At 36.8% G+C, this 17,500-nt stretch overlaps 1 protein-coding gene across 1 annotated transcript in view; it reads right to left on the reverse strand.

Moving 5' to 3' along the window:
* Positions 1–17,500, reverse strand: part of LOC136852377 (ras-related protein Rap-1b-like) — a 63,926-nt gene that overhangs the window by 31,618 nt on the left and 14,808 nt on the right. Inside the window, exon 2 of the mRNA XM_067126968.1 lies at positions 2,485–3,134. Within this exon, the coding sequence (XP_066983069.1) occupies positions 2,485–2,752 (268 nt within the window). The 5' untranslated portion in view covers positions 2,753–3,134. The remainder of the gene's footprint in view (positions 1–2,484; positions 3,135–17,500) is intronic.

A 17,500-nucleotide genomic window follows, 5' to 3' on the forward strand; every position in this document is an offset into this window, starting at 1 on the left:
TTCTAAAGTCATTTCCATAAGCATTCTAATACTTACACTGACATCTTCCACACTAGAATGCATAGTACTCTGCTTATGGATACAGGATTACAGTTTCATTAAACAGCATACCTCAGTTCACACATTTTATTTTCATACCCATTTAGTCAGTAAAGTCTCTCCCTATATTCATTTCTCTCATGAATAACTTCTCTTTATGAAGTATTCAACATACCACAGGTCTTAGTTTTCTGTAAAAGAAAACTACTGAGCCGGCTTTGTCTGTCCGTCCGCACTTTTTTCTGCCAGCACTTTTTCTGTCCGCCCTCAGATCTTAAATTACTGAGGCTAGAGGACTGCAAATTGCTATGTTGATCATCCACCCTCCAATCATCAAACATACCAAAATACAGCCCTCTAGCCTCAGTAGTTTTTATTTTATTTAAGGTTAAATTTAGCCATAATCGTGCTTCTGGCAACGATATAAGACAGGCCACCACCGGGCCGTGTTAAAGTTTCATGGGCCGCAGCTCATAAAACATTACGCCGAGACCACCGAAAGATAGCTCTATTTTCGGCGACCTTGGTTATACGCTGTACAGAAAATTCGACTGCGCCGAAGAAACTTCGGCTCATTTTTAACTTGTTGATATTGACCTTCTCCCAGGACCCTGCGAAATAGGAGAGTTTCCAAAATTGGAGGTCACCTGATGCAGCTCAATGTCTGCTGACGCCCCGATCCTAAACAAACATTCAACAAGTGGTTATCTCCCAGAGCACATGGCTATCATCAGCGAGTTAGAGGCGCCTCAGAGTGACAGTTACATTTAATAGGAAATTATTTTAATTCCAGCTAAGCTTAGAAGTTAGATTTAAAAGGAAATGATTTTAATTCCAGGTAAACTTAGAAGTTAGATTTAAAAGTAAATGATTTCAATGGCGGCTAAACTTAAAAGGAAATTATTTTAATTCCAGGTAACCTTAGAAGTTAGATTTAAAAGGAAATGATTTTAATTCCGGCTAAACTTGGAAGTTAGATTTAAAAGGAAATGATTTTAATTCCAGATGAACTTACAAGTTAGATTTAAAAGGATATTGTTTTAATTCAAGCTAAACTTAGAAGTTAGATTTAAAAGTAAATTATTTTAATTCCGGCTAAACTTGGAAGTTAGTTTTAAAAGGAAATGATTTTAATTCCAGATCAACTTAGAAGTTAGATTTAAAAGGATATTGTTTTAATTTCATCTAAACTCAGACGTTATATTTAAAAGGATATTGTTTTAATTCCATCTAAACTTAGAGGATACTGTTTTAATTCCAGCTAAACTTAGAAGTTAGATTTAAAAGGAAAATATTTTAATTCCAGCTAAACTCAGAAGTTACATTTAAAAGGAAATGATTTTAATTCCAGCTAAACTTAGAAATTAGATTTAAAAGGAAATTATTTTAATTCCGCGTAAACTTAGAAGTTACATTTAAAAGGAAAATATTTTAATTCCAGCTAAACTTAGAAGTTAGATTTAAAAGGAAAATATCTGTAAAGAAACAATGTTAATTCCAGGTTCAAGTTAGGGTAAACTGGAAGAGGGGAGAGAACGATAATTTTCCAGGATACCTGAATACTTTGTTTATTGCTGGAATGGTAATACAGCATTCCTGGAAAAGATGGACATTCCAGATTTCTGACTGGAAAAACTGTGCTTACATTTTCCCATTTTTTCTGTTCTTAATCGCTGTTTATCTCATTTCATTTTGTCTTCTTCGCTTGCTTTGATATGGAAATTTAATTTCTTGTTGTGAATCATTCAATTGCCTTATATGTTATTTTTCTCCCATATTTTTGTATACACTTTGTTATAGATGTTTGTAAAATTCAATGGAACTTAACATTTATTTGCTAAACGTTCTACGCGAATGGAAAAAATCGTTGTATGCGGTCGTATACCAATCACAATTTATTGAAATCGTTTCTGATTAGGCGTTTTAATAAACTATAATATCATTAGATATTTTGTCGAAATTACTGTATTTTAAATACTAAAACCCAAACGTTTTGAAGATTTGGAATGCTGTATTAAAAGCTAATGTCCAAATCTCAGTAAAGTGGTTCTTTCTCTGGTACTTGAGAATTTGAAGTGAATTTACAAAACGAGAGAATTTAATTCTATAATTTTTTCATTATTATTACTACTACTACTATTATTATTATTATTATTATTATTATTATTATTATTATTATTATTATTATTATTATTATTATTATTATTATTATTATTATTATTATTATTATTATTATTGTTGTACAGAAGATGACTTCCAATTCAAGCTTCCAAAGAATATAGCGTTCATTAGAAAGAAGTAACAGAAGGTAATGGGAAATACACAAAAAAGAAGAAATCAATCATTAGAAAAAGAAAAAAATATAAATTAACAAATCAATAAATAAACAGACGAAAAAGTCGGCAAATAAAAAAAAAAAAAAATAAAAGAAACCTCTCGACTCACTTGGAAGCTGCAGAGTATGGCTGTAGCAATCCTCGACCGTGGGCTTGTAGGTGGTCGAGAAGAACCCCTGCAGGAACTGGAGGACCAGGGAGGTCTTCCCCACGCCCCCGGCCCCCAGGATGACCAGCTTGCTCTCCTTCATCGTGCTCGGCGTGCCCTTCTCGCTCTCGCGGTCTCGGATGCCCTTGTCATTTCTCCTGGGCAGTTCCTCCTTGTCCTCACTCTGCCTGCGGGACTTCGTGCTCTCCTTTTCTTTGTTCCTTTTCATAGATTTCGGGGCGCTGGCGTTGCTTCGGGTACGGCTTTGTGTGTTCCCCTCTCTCTCTCTCTCTCTCTCTCTCTCTCTCTCTCTCTCTCTCTCTCTCTCTCTCTCTCTCTCTTTAGATTCCTTTTTGCAAATCACAACATTTTGGTCTGGTGGAAACTTTCTCCCTTCAGTTGTTTGTTTGGTTTAATTATGCTCCCCTCTTGTTTTTCGTTTATCTGTTCTTATTTCTTGTTGTTTTCTTGCCACTTTTCGTACTGTAGGAAAGGATTTATATTCTCAATCAATCTAAAACGGGAAAAAAAGTCTTACGTGTTTGCTATCTGTTCAGTTACACCGTCAGAAGTCATTTCATTCACCGGATTTGATTCCCAAAAATTCAACCCTGAAAAATATGTTACAAAAAGATCAGAGACATTAATTCTCATTATGAAACTAAATCATTAAAACAATTCAACAACAGTCAGCATTAATTCAGAGTGACGCACATTCCAAAATGAACACTCAATTTTAGTGCTCGCCATTCATAGTTTTTCGTTCACAGATATATCAGTCAAATCTGGAATTATTCCGTTCGATTACACCCGGCTCCACAATTGTTCACAATGGCGCCTTGAAGAACCTGGAAAGAAAAAAAAAGAATGATTTTAGTCTTCATTACACGGAAAATCAATTTTCTCTAGTCTTAAATATTAGATTTAATTCCTTGAACATATAAGAGCTCAAATAGGAAAGAATTTTAGAAAGAATGATTATTCCACTTCAATTATGATGCATTATTTAACTTTTGCTTTGTACAACTTTTTGAGTAACTTAGAAAGTCATAGAAATCTGTTAACAGAAGCGTCATTGTTCTACATAGACGAATGATGAGTTTCTGGCAAGTCAATTTCGAAACTAATTAATCTCTTGTTGAACAAGACGTATACCCCCTTGAACGCCAAACTAAATTAGACTGAACTCATAATTAAAAAGAATAAATTAGGATGCTGAATTGTCCTAGCTTCGGCTGTCGTCGACTTTCCATATCCGCTTCTAAGAATTCCAACATAGGCTTCCAGACTTAAATTAAGAGCGTCTTGTGTGTGTGTGTGTGTGTGTGTGTGTGTGCGGGCGCTAGGATACTGAATATATATATATATATATATATATATATATATATATATATATATATATATATATATATATATATATATATATATCCTATCACCACGAATCATGAAGCAACGACGGTATGGGGAAATCGCCTTCCATTTGCGCTCGTGTAATTAGTCACTTAGATAAAATCTATAGCGGGAATCAGTAAGCCTTGCTCTCTCTCTCTCTCTCTCTCTCTCTCTCTCTCTCTCTCTCTCTCTCTCTCTCTCTCTCCCCCCACCAGAGGTGTACAGTAGAACAGACTTCGGGGGGGCCTATCGATTTGCGTTCTGGCTATGAGCTTTAACTGTTTTCCATCCATATTACTTTCATAATAATGGGCCTCACATCTGGGATGCCTGCTGCACCTCATAATTTTCCCAGAGTACCGATCATGTACATAGGTCTGTCTCTCTCTCTCTCCCTCTCTCCACTGATTCACCTTATTCAGTGTCTCTCTTTTCGATCTGCTTCTGTCACTATCTCGGCCAGTTCTCTTTAAACCTTCCCCCTCCCCCCACCTCCCCTCCCCAAACCCCACCACCTCCTGTATCTTCTGCGCCGTGATCAGAGCGCCCTTGGGGAGGGCCCTGGTATTCTTCGGTAATAAGGACACCAGAAATTATTTTCATCACAAGGGCCACGAGAGGCTTCTGTTCCATCAAACCTGTTCCCCCGTTCCTCCTTCCCTCTGTTCCTCGTCTTCTCGTGAAATACCTCTCTCTCTCTCTCTCTCTCTCTCTCTCTCTCTCTCTCTCTCTCTCTCTCTCTCTCTGTGTCGCTGGATTTCGTTGTGTTCATCCTAATTCAATATTAGCACAGTACATCACTCAGAGTACGCGGGGGGACAGAGGTGATATGGAAATGGATATATCTCAGCATTTCTCGCCCTTTCATGTTCTCTCAGGCCAATTATGCTGAGCAAACACTTCATCCTTTACAAATTTTACCTCTCTCTCTCTCTCTCTCTCTCTCTCTCTCTCTCTCGTTCGATTGTAACACTCATGGTTCACTTCTTTTCAATATTGGCTCAAAATTGTTTTAAACACTTTTCAATACAAGTGCCACTTACTTGCTTCACCAATTTGTGACACTTTTTTTTTTACCTCACTCTCCTCTCTATTTATTGATTGATTAATTTATTTTTTTATTTTTTAATAATCTATCTCTTCTTGTTGTATTTCCCTTTACCTCCTCTTATTTCTTCCTAATGGAGTCCATTTTGTTTGGAAGCTTGAATTTCAAGTCAATGGCCCCCGTGGTGGGCTTGTTCCATATGAATAGGTTTCGTCTCCTGAATAATAATAATAATAATAATAATAATAATAATAATAATAATAATAATAATAATAATAATAATATCTACTTTGTTTACTCCCCAATACCTGTACGAATAGCAGCAGGTATTTTTGTGATCAAAAGTAGGAGAAATAATTGTAATCAATATTACTGTGCTTATGAGAAATTAGCCCCGCAGGTCGGTATTGCCGTCAGTGCACCTCACGTGGTACACTGTAGGCATTACTTAAGGGTCTTTGCAGCGTCCCTTCTGCCCCTTAGCTGCAACCTCTTTCATTCCTTTGACTGTACCTCCGTTCATATTCTCTTCCTTCCATCAGACTTTCCACCCTCTCTAACAATTGTTTCAAAGGTTTTCCTCCTGTTACAGCTTTCAAACCTTCTTACTGTTAATTTCCCTTTCATTGGTGAATGATCTCATAGGTCCCAGCTCTGGCCTAAATTTTATATTCCATTCCATTCCATTCCCATAAGAAATTAGGTCCATTTCCTAATGTTCCATTCCATTCCATTCCCATAAGAAATTAGGTACATTTCCTAATGGATTTTGTGACGACTTATCTCGGGTCCACTTTAACACCAAAACCAGTCACTCTCCTGTTTACACATTCCATCAAACGCTTCACTTCAACTGTAAAATCTTTTGATCTTTCTGATTTTCATTGACCGTTATAACCTTATTTTCTTTCAAACGAATCCTCCGCTTATTTATATTGCAAATACATTCATACTTTCACCAATTTCTTCAGTCTCTCATCATTATCACCAATCAGTATTGATCATCTGTTATTGTCGTCCTTTCTACATTGCATTCACGACTTATTCTATCATCCCACAACTCTGTGCCAATGTCCAATTCCCCTCATTCTATCCATTAAGCCATCGACCCTTTCGAATTTCCACCTTACAGGATAGCTCGCCCGTGACAAATCACTTTTAGCAGATCACTTACGGGGTTCTCGATAGCATTCTGTTTACCGCTTGCAATAAATATTTTTTCCATGGTAAACATTTGATTTAACAGTCTTTTTGAAGGTGAATAGTTGTGTTTTTATTCTGGTAATTCCCAAAATTAAAAACAACATGAGTAAAGGGTAAAAGGAACGTGTTAAGTTGGTCGAAAAACAAAGTTTTTACTTTTCTGGAGAAATATCCAACGCGAATTAGGTTATATATATATATATATATATATATATATATATATATATATATATATATATATATATATATATATATATATATATATATATATATGTCAGTTGCTGCAGAGTAAAGAGTGAGGGAAAAAACAGATAAAAAAAGTTATGAAAACGACTGGAATGTTTGACTTCGGAGCTGAAAAAAAAATTTATCGATAGATTTCTTTGATTTGTAAGTGGGGAGTTGCTGTTCGTGGGAGAAAACTGGTTGAACTAAATCTCTATTTCAAAACTTATCGTTGTATTTTTCGAAATACAAGAGGAATAAAAAGATAACAATACAGAATTTAAGTTAACCTGAAACAGTTTCCCCTTTTTTACTTTCCGTCGACAAATATTCATAGAAAATCAGGCACTGAAGAAATATAAACAAAATGTTCTCGTTGTATTTTTAAAAATCGAAAACAAGAGGAATAAAAAGAAAATAAGGAATTCAAGTTAACAAGAGGCAATTTTTCTTTTCTACTTTCCGTCAAGAAATATTCGTATAAAATCAGGCATTGAAGAAATATACAAACCTCTCGTTGCATTTTTCAAAGTCGAAAACACGAGGAATAAAAAGAAAATAATAATGAATTTAAGTTAACAAGAGGCAATTTCTCATTTTTTAATTTCCGTCAAGAAATATTCATATAAAATCAGGCGCTGAAGAAATATGAAAACTTATACGAGTTAAAAGAATAAATTGCTTTAATTATGAAATAAAGTCCACAGTCAGACCTGCCACCTGTCGGCTTTATTTATTTTTTTTTTCAACTCTTGAAACTTGAGTAGGAGTCTCGTGGTGAAATATGATGAGTGATAAAAGCTTTCTTTTTTAATTTGTTATTTTTTGAGTTCACAGTGTAACGTTACTTCGCACGCCAGGCAAATGATTTTGAAGCTCAATGGCTGTAATTTACAAAACACGCAAGAAAACTAAGTGCGTCGAAACATGCGCCGAAGTTTCTTCGGCGCAATCGAGTTTTCTGTACAGCCGCTACAGCGTATAATCAAGGCTACCGAAACTAGATCTATCTTTCGGTGGTCTCGGTATGAGCCGTGGCCTATGAATCTTTAACCACGGCCGGGTGGTGGCCGGTCCTGTATCTATGCCAGACGCACGATTGTTGCTAACTTTAACCTTAAATAAAATAGAAACTACTGAGGCTAGAGGGCTGCAATTTGGTGTGTTTGATGACTGGAGGGTGGATGATCAACATACCAATTTGCAGCCCTCTAGCCTCAGTAGTTTTCAAGATCTGAGGGCGGACAGGAAAAGTGCGGACGGACAGACAAAGCCAGCACAATAGTTTTCTTTTACAGAAAACTCAAAGGATTATAAGAAGTCAAAAAGATGAACTGAGGGTGATATAAATCAGAAGTTTCTTTACTTTTTCTTAAAGAGAAATTGACTCTCGAATACTGTATAGTTTATAGCTGTTTATAACACTTATTGCAGGGTTTAACATAAAGGCAAAAGTACAAGAATATTTATAATTCTCTCTCTCTCTCTCTCTCTCTCTCTCTCTCTCTCTCTCTCTCTCTCTCTCTCTCTCTCTCTCTCAGTTAATACTTTCTTATTCGGAAAAAGCACCGTAGGTATTGACCTATTAGTGTTAAGGCATGACAAATTTAATGTTTATGTCTTGGTCACCCTATGTTAAAGAGTCAAATATCCTTTGTGTTATTTAATTCATTCAGCAAAAAAAAAAAAAATAAATAAAATAAAATAAAATGACACTGTGCAAAGTTCTTGGACATGAAACAAAAAAAAAAAATAAAGAAAGGACATCTACGAGAAATCAATTTATTTTTAGCCGGACTTCAAAAATAAACTAAACGGAAGGAAAGAGCAATTTGGGCCAAGCACCCAGGGCCAAGCACCCAAAGCAATGGGGGTCCAAGAGTCGCATTCTGAACCAAATAACTGTTAGATTCGACTTTTATCTTTTGATTTCTTCCAAACCTTTTGCCGTGATTGAATTTCTCCCCTGCTGGCAATGAACGGTAATCACTGGAATCTGGTGGGAATGAAGCATCGACAAACATATTTGCTGTGTTTATCTAACAGAGAGATAGGTAAGGATGCACTATAAAAACAATTAATAAATGTGTCGAGGTTTCTTCGGCGCAATCGTGTTTTCTGTACAGCTGCTACAGCGTATAATCAAGGCCACCAAAAACAGATATATCTTCCGGTGGTCTCGGTATAATGCTGTATGAGCCGCGGCCCATGATACTTTAACCATGGGCTGGTGGTGGCCTATCCTATATTGTTATCAGAAGCACGGTTATGGCTAACTCTAACCTTCAATAAGATAAAAACTACTGAGGCTAGAGGGCTGCAATTTGGTATGTTTGATGATTGGAGGGTGGATGATCAACATACCAATTTGCAGCCCTCTAGCCTCAGTAGCTTTTAAGATCTGAGGGCGGACAGAAAAAGTGCGGACGGACAGACAAAGCCGGCACAATAGCTTCCTTTTACAGAAAAACTAAAATTAAAACGTATTTTTAAGTATAAAGCAAACACGATAATAATTAAAGATTGATTTTACAGTTCTCTGAAACCTTGTCTTTTCAGTGACCAGCCATTATCTTAAATAATTTGATTTAGATATTTTCAATTATTAAGCATCAACATAAGATCTCTAACATTATCAATAACTTCCCTTTGACTCTATATTAAATGTACGCATACACCATACACACGCGTACACTAATACGAATTTGGACTATTTGATAAATATATTTGATTCTGCTTCGTATTCTCTCTGTCTGTCTGTCTCTCTCTCTCTCTCTCTCCCCCCCCCTCGTCTTTTTCCCTTTGCACCCAGTCGCAACACGACCTTTCAGTATTAAGGATGAATGTGAGAACGATATGGACTCAGAGAGAGAGAGAGAGAGAGAGAGAGAGAGAGAGAGAGAGAGAGAGGGGGAATAATAAAGGACCTGTCAAGAATATCGCGGCGGTGTTCCTCCTCCACAAGGCTTGGCTAGCGCTTTCGACTCACAGTACAGTATTTCACTGAAGGGGAGAAAAAGCCAAACATTTTTTGTGGGTTAGTTTGTAGTGACTTAAGGTCGGAGTTCCTTTGTGTCTTGTTTACTTTTCGCGGCAGAGAGGAGAAAACAAACAGGCTCGCTTCCTATGTACTTGTGTTGACATAGATTCAGGTCGTTGGCGCGCGCGCGCGGCATTTATAATGTACGGAGACGGTTATCTAACCGTACTGCTGTCGATTTTTTTTTTTTTTTTTAGGAGAGTTCCTGTTAAACTAGTAAAATATTGTTGGATTACGCAGAGGCTGGCTCACTTTAAAATTTTATCAGGGCCACGAGAAAAGCGTTTTTCCATGATATTAATTTCAAAGTTGGAAGTGACAATATATCATAAATTTTGAATTTCATAAGCAGTAATTCCACGCCTAGGCTCGACATTTTGATATTTTTCAAGATATTGAAGTTAATCAATGTTTTATGAAATCTTTTGTTTTGTCTAAAAAGATGGGGAAGTTCATGGGAAGGGGTATAATAAAAATGCAACCTGGATAACTTGTCGGTGAATTGGCACCTACTGTATAATACTGGACGCAAGGGGTTTTAGAAGACCAGATCTCGTTTCTTTACAAGACTGGACAGCGATATTATTTATATAATATTCTATTCCCTTCTGTACATTACTGGACGCAAGGGTTTTTAGAAGACCAGATCTCGTTTCTTCATAAGACTGCACTGCGATATGATTTAGATCATATTTTATTCCTGTTTTTAACAGGTCTCTCCTGCATTTACTAGTTCATGAGCCTCATGAACGTAGGTACCTTTACTGAAAAGAACAATCTCCTTATGTTTACAAGGATTTGTGATCATGACGTCATCCAAGTGGGCGTCAGTTTAAGCTTATAAAACCCTTCTCGGGAGCGGAGACTTGCTGTTATTTTCCTCCAAGGCATTTAACAAAACACCTTTAAGGCAGAAATCCCCTTTGTCGTCGATATATTTTTAGCACAGTGTTTGTCGTAGGAAACCAAGAAGTTAAGATTACTTTCAGATGCTGTTTTTTTTTTTTTTATGGAAGCAAGATTACTTCCAAGATACGTGTGTGTGTGTGGTTTTTTAGTTTTCTGAAAGGAAAACTATTGTGCCGGCTTTGTCTGTCCGTCCGCACTTTTCCTGTCCGCACTTTTTCTCTCCGTACTTTTCCTGTCCGCCCTCAAATCTTAAAAACTACCGAGGCTAGAGGGCTGTAAATTGGTATGTTGATCATCCACCCTCCAATCATCAAACATAAAAAATTTCAGCCCTGTAGCCTCAGTAGTTTTTATTTTACTCAAGGTTAAAGTTAGTCATGATCGTGCATCTGGCAACGGTATACGCCCCTCTTGGCCTTGGGCCAGGCCACCACTGGCCCGTGGTTAAAGTTTCATGGGCCGTGGCTCATACAGCAATATACCGAGTGCACCGAAAGATAGATATATTTTCGGTGGCCTTGATTATACGATAACTAGTAGGTGCTGCATAGTTTTATATTTTACACTGACGTTGTTTCAGAGCAAAAATCTTATCATCTATTCAAAAATGCTATATAAAATACAATAAAATAAAATCAATGAAAAAACTGCTCGGTGAAGAGAACTTACATTAGATAAAATAAATACTTCGAATCTGATATATATATATATATATATATATATATATATATATATATATATATATATATATATATATATATATATATATATATATATCATCATCAAACTAAAATCAACGAAACTAAAAATAACCCAAACACGGAGCGAAATCACATTAAATATTTAGTTACTATCTTGAATCGATTAGGGATACGAGTTTTTCAAATTTAAACAAGAAGCTGGTAAGTCTTCACTGTGGCAATTTCACTATCATCACTTTATTATTATTATTATTATTATTATTATTATTATTATTATTATTATTATTATTATTCAGAAGATGAACCCTGTTCATATGGAATAAGCCCACCAAAGGGGCCACGGACTTGAAATTCAAGCTTCCACGGAATATGGTATTCATTCGAAAGAAGTAACAGAAGGTTACGGGAAATTCACAAAGGGGAGATGAATTAACAAACTGATACATAAATAAATAAAAACTTAAGTAAATTATTCAGATACAAGGAGAATTGATCGTGTTTTGTAACTGTTAAAATTTGTGGATGCTTAATATAGGTTCTAACAAGCATCAATACCTTTTACAAAACAGAAGCTTGCTGGAAAAATAATATATTCATTAATAGGTATTAAATGTTGTAGATGCTTAATATAGGTTCTAACAAGCGTCAATACCTTTTACAAAAGATGAGGTTGCTGGAAAAATAGTATATTCACTAACAAGTACTCACGTGCTCGTTTTTGACGGGTAATTAGCTCGTAATTGGAACTTTCCAACGAACATCCAAGAGAAGCATTATATACCACGTGACAGACCCCCGCTACAATACAGCGCAGAGCGGCAGACCTCCGCTACAATGTAGCGCAAAACCGCTCATCGAAAAACGCAATATCTCGTAAGATTTGGGGAACTCATTGTAAGTCTCTTTCAGATCTTCGCTCATGAACGTGAGTCAAAGGGAGAAAGAAAAGATGGTATTGTAAGAAAGGCCATTGTTCTGGTTCGTAATAAAGCCAAATAGCTTTTGAACGCGGCTTCCATTATAGCTTTTGAACGCAGCCTCCATTATTTTTTTTTTTTTTTTGGTTGTCTGGTTCTTTCTTAATCCCCAGCAATTTAATCTTATTGATGGAACGAAATTAGTTCGGTGGCCCCCCCCCACCACACACTCTCTCCTTCCCTCTGTCTTTTCCTCCCTCCCCCCTTCTCTCTCTCTCTCTTTCTCCCACCCTTTATGCGCTCTCTGGCTCTGCAATGTCCTTGACAAACAGACGATGCAATACTTCACTCATTGCTAAGTAAGTATATATATATATATATATATATATATATATATATATATATATATATATATATACTTTACCTGGCTCTATGCCAGCACAGACTCTTAGCCCTTGAGCAGCTCGTTAATTTCAAAATGTATCAGCACATGATCAGTCGTCTTTACTGCTTCGCTTGAAGGTTAGAGGTTGGAGTTGGTAGCGCCATTGCAATCTCATTTGAGAGACCTGGGTTCGATCCTGATGTGAGGAAGAAAACTATTAATATATATATATATATATATATATATATATATATATATATATATATATATATATATATATATATATATATATATATATATATATATGTCCCTGCATTAGGATCTGGATATAATAACAGAGCTAAAAATTAATTCATAATTATTCATCTATAAATAGGAGATAAAAAGCTTGAGAAATACTAGTGCGTCCTAATGACAAAGGTACCTTTCAGTTTAACGATCTTTCTGGAAATTCCTCGCAAACCTATTTCACCAAAAGTCAACCTCTGATGAACTTTTACAAGTGAACAGCGAACAGTTATCGAATCCATATTATATAGATTCACAGTAAAACCGAAGACGACGCATATGGGAATTCGAGGCTACAACTTCTGGCAGACTTCTCTTCGCAGAAGGGAAAAAGTTGGTACTTGGAAAAATGGCAGTCTTAATTGATTTCCTTCTCTCTGTCCCTCTCTCTCTCTTGGACAACACCCTCTCTCCCTATAAACACCAGGGGAAGATCTCTCTCTCTCTCTCTCTCTCTCTCTCTCTCTCTCTCTCTCTCTCTCTCTGAATAAATTTTAAGGAAGAGGGGGAGCTTTATCTCTCTCTCAATCTCAATAAACACTAACTGCATTGAATTCTGATCTCTGTCTGTCTGTCTCTCTCACTCTCCCTCTCTTAATTTCTTGCAGTTAGTGTTTACTGAGAGAGAGAGAGAGAGAGAGAGAGAGAGAGAGAGAGAGAGAGAGAGAGAGAGAGAGAGAGAGAGAGAGAGAGATCTTCCCCTAAGGTTCGTACAACTGATGTTTATATACATACATATATATATATATATATATATATATATATATATATATATATATATATATATATATATATATATATATGAAATTTTTATCACACCGTAATTTATATACAATCATGAAGCTACAAATATCGCTTAATATGCAATTCACGCTACTTCAGGAATATCCCTGATTGGGAATTATCACCGAAGGGGAATTTTTTTTAAGTGATAGTTGGATAGATACCGCCGGGTCTCGATCCCTCAACACAGTACCTTCCAACGGTGGCTCAGTGGTTGGACCGTCGACTGGAGTCGTTGGAAGGTACTGAGTCGAGGATTCGAGACCCGGCGGTACCGATCCATTTATCACTTGAAAAACAATTCCCCTTCGGTGATAATTCCCCATCTGGGATATTCCCGTAGCGTGAATTGATATTAAAACGACATTTGTAGCTTCATGATTTTATATATATATATATATATATATATATATATATATATATATATATATATATATATATATATATATATATATATATATATATATATATGTGTGTGTGTGTGTACATAATTTAGAGAGAGAGAGAGAGAGAGAGAGAGAGAGAGAGAGAGAGAGAGAGAGAGAGAGAGAGAGAGAGAGAGAGAGAGATCTTCCCTTTAAAAGTTCGCACAACTGATGTTTATAGAGAGCGAGGGTGTTGACCGAGTGAGAGAGAGAGAGAGAGAGAGAGAGAGAGAGAGAGAGAGAGAGAGAGAGAGAGAGAGACGACATCGGAAGCAGGTAAATGATGATGAATGCAGACTCGAAACCACTAATGAAAGTGATTGTCTCACCAGCAATATGTGCAGCGCAAGGTAAATTGAAAGTGGAGCCCACGTGACATTGTCTGGGTAAGATGGTCTCTGTTTTTATTCCCCACTTGCTTAGTTGTCAGCTGTCATTTGTTTTTATCTGCGTCCGTTAGAAATTTGAGGGGTCTACTGTATATATATATATATATATATATATATATATATATATATATATATATATATATATATATATATATATATATATATATATATATATATATATATATATATATATATGGGATTATGTTCAGTATAATATACATCAGCTCACGTCTCTCTGTACGATGGCTGAATGGTTAAGGTCACTGCATGTTACTTCTAACCCCCCAAAAAAGGCATATGTTCAAATTCTGGTCAGGGTAGGAGGACACTTGGTTTATGTGAACCCATATTAATGGTTTAATTCTGGGTTAAGTACTTAAAAGTATAATAATAATAAGATAAAATAATGTTTAAGGTCAATAACCTTTTCAGACATGGCGTGCTTTCCCCGCAGACTTCATCTTCATTCCACCTCGACCTGATTCTTCTCTCGCTCTCTCTCTCTCTCTCTCTCTTTCTCTCTCTCTGCACACAATATCCATTACCTAAACCACGGACAATCGCTTAGATTTATGGAGCAGTTCATTCCAATTAGAATATGAATTCCGGCGGGAAAAAGCAATATTCTTTGTTATATTTTTCGTTGCCGCATATTTGCTCATAAGCATTGCGGTGGAAACTGACTGACTTAAGAAAAATTATAATTTCATTTTGCGGTGCTGTGAGCGAATATTAAGGAGAATTCAGGATTATTTAATATTTTTTGTAATCATCTGGAGCCATTTCACAAAGCGTCATGTAAAACTCTGCTTACAGTTTTCTGTAAGCATCCTTTTTTGGAGAAAACTATTTTGCGTGTGTGTGTGTGTGTGTGTGTGTGTGTGTGTGTGTGTGTGTGTGTGTGTGTGTGTGTGTGTTATGAGAGAGAGAGAGGGAAGCATACGGATAGATAGATTTAATTCCCTTTCTTTTATTTATCACCTGTTAAATCTTTCACTTGCAGTACCTTAGTTTCACCAACAGTTTCTGCTGTCACCCTTCAACCGCGACAGAGAGAGAGAGAGAGAGAGAGAGAGAGAGAGAGAGAGAGAGAGAGAGAGAGAGAGAGAGAGAGACCTTTGAAGAAGAAAACACTCTGAATATGCTACATATTTTCCAGATGTATGGAAGACAGGCGTTCTTCCCATTGTCAACAGGTTGACATTGACGATCGAATGGAAATAGTTTTTCCATCTCCTGTAATGTGCAATTTAAGGGACTGTTAATTAAGACTTTTCCCACCAATTGCTCTGAGGAACCAATTCTACTCGTTAATGAGCTTTTCGTTTCGCAAAGGCTGACGAAAACATCTTTCAATTCGCCATTAATTCTAAATGTCGTTCTGGTCACTTATCAAAGCAACGCAACGAGTGTCACTGTATTTAAAGGTCTCTCTCTCTCTCTCTCTCTCTCTCTCTCTCTCTCTCTCTCTCTCTCTCTCTCTCTCTCGTGGTTGAAGGACGACGGCAGAAACTATTAGCGAGACTTAGATACTGCGAGAAAAAGACTGAAAAGTGTTGAAAGATACAAAACGGAATTAAAAGGTAAAAGTTAAGAGAGAAAGGCTAAAGTTCAGTCACTGAACTTTCCGATGGTTATCTAAGTTCAACTTTACGTTGAAATCATTTTGAATGAATGAATAATTTGTGTTCCAGTAATATAAGCTGGTTTTAGTTTGACAAGTTGCGCAAAAAGACCGGAATAAAATACAGTCTGGATGCGTACCAGGAGTCAATTTCCAAATCTGGTAAAATAATCTTCTGTGATGTTTCCAAGTCTGGTAAAGTAAGTCTCCTCTGTGAAGTGGCAGGGAGGGGTGAGGATTGATGGGCTGGATTTGGGGATGGGGGAGGGGAGGAGAGGTCTGGGTTGAGGTGTAACCCGGAGCTAGTCAGGTCAAGGCTACAACTCTTGAAAACCAAACATTAAAGAGACAATAGGATGATGGGAACGCCACTACTCTGGTGAGACATACACCAGAACGTTCCTAAATTTACGATTGACATCCAAGAGACGTCTCAAACTTGAACGAGCTCCTACGTATACATTATTTCTCCGAGTACAGAGGGGGGCGTATTGTTAACCGGTCCGAAAGCGGCTTCGTCTTCAGTTTCTAATTACAGAGAAGGACTTTAACGAACTTTACTAATCTCCTTATTGTTAAGAAGCCTACCTGCACTTGGAGGGGTTCTAGAGTATTCCTGTTCTGCTACTAACCACTTGACAAAGACGAGTGTTGGAAGAAGGGACAGCAGATGAATAACCATACACACGTACAAATACACATACACACACACACATATATATATGTATATGTATTCTGTATTAATATATTTAGGATAAACACTAAAATAAAATCTTGCATTTAGCTAGAAGACCAATTACGCCTAAGAAGCCTAATTTACTTTCTTGTTTCAACCACAAATTCTATGTTGGGACAAAACTAATTCCGACGAAGCTGACCACAAAAATTCCCCTCCTTAAGATTCCCCTTCGCAAATTCCTACCCGAAAATTTAACCTCATAAATTCTTCCCTAAAAAAAAAAAAAAAGGAAATATTTTTCGCCAGGGGCGAGCAGCGCAAACTTCCAGTCAACTCTGAAACGTTCCTTGTTCTAGAGTGCAATTAGTGCCCATATTTACACATCAAATGATCATACAGTTCAAGAGAAATAGCAACTAGTAATAGAGGGCAATCACATTCTGCGTCTAGTGAAAAAAATTGACATTCAAAGGACTACGAATGTAACGAACGATAAGTAGAAAGCTGTGGAGTCTCAACGAAGTAACTGGTGAAGAAGAAGAAGAAGAGTCTAGAATTCGTCCTCTCCAAAAAGGACGCACGTGAGATATTTCCGCTTCTTGGAAAGAATTCTTACGGGGCTCCCCGATCACGTCATATGACTGCGGCCCAAAATGACCGCTCCCGGATATTAATCTTGGGCGACATAATTTGATGGGGCTGATAAAGACTGCAGCCAAACGTCCAGGAGATTCTGTTGTATCTGGTCCTGTCGTTCTTTTAGGTTGTATCTTGTCCTGTCGTTCTTTTAGTTTGTATCTTGTCCTGTCGTTCTTTTAGGTTGTACCTTGTCCTGTCGTTCTTTTAGGTTGTATCATGTCCTGTCGTTCTTTTAGGTTGTAGCATGTCCTGTCGTTCTTTTAATTTGTATCTTGTCCTGTCGTTCTTTTAGGTTGTATCATGTCCTGTCGTTCTTTTAGGTTGTATCTT

This window comes from Macrobrachium rosenbergii, chromosome 25 (genome assembly GCF_040412425.1).
Source record: "Macrobrachium rosenbergii isolate ZJJX-2024 chromosome 25, ASM4041242v1, whole genome shotgun sequence".
Lineage (NCBI taxonomy): Eukaryota > Metazoa > Arthropoda > Malacostraca > Decapoda > Palaemonidae > Macrobrachium > Macrobrachium rosenbergii.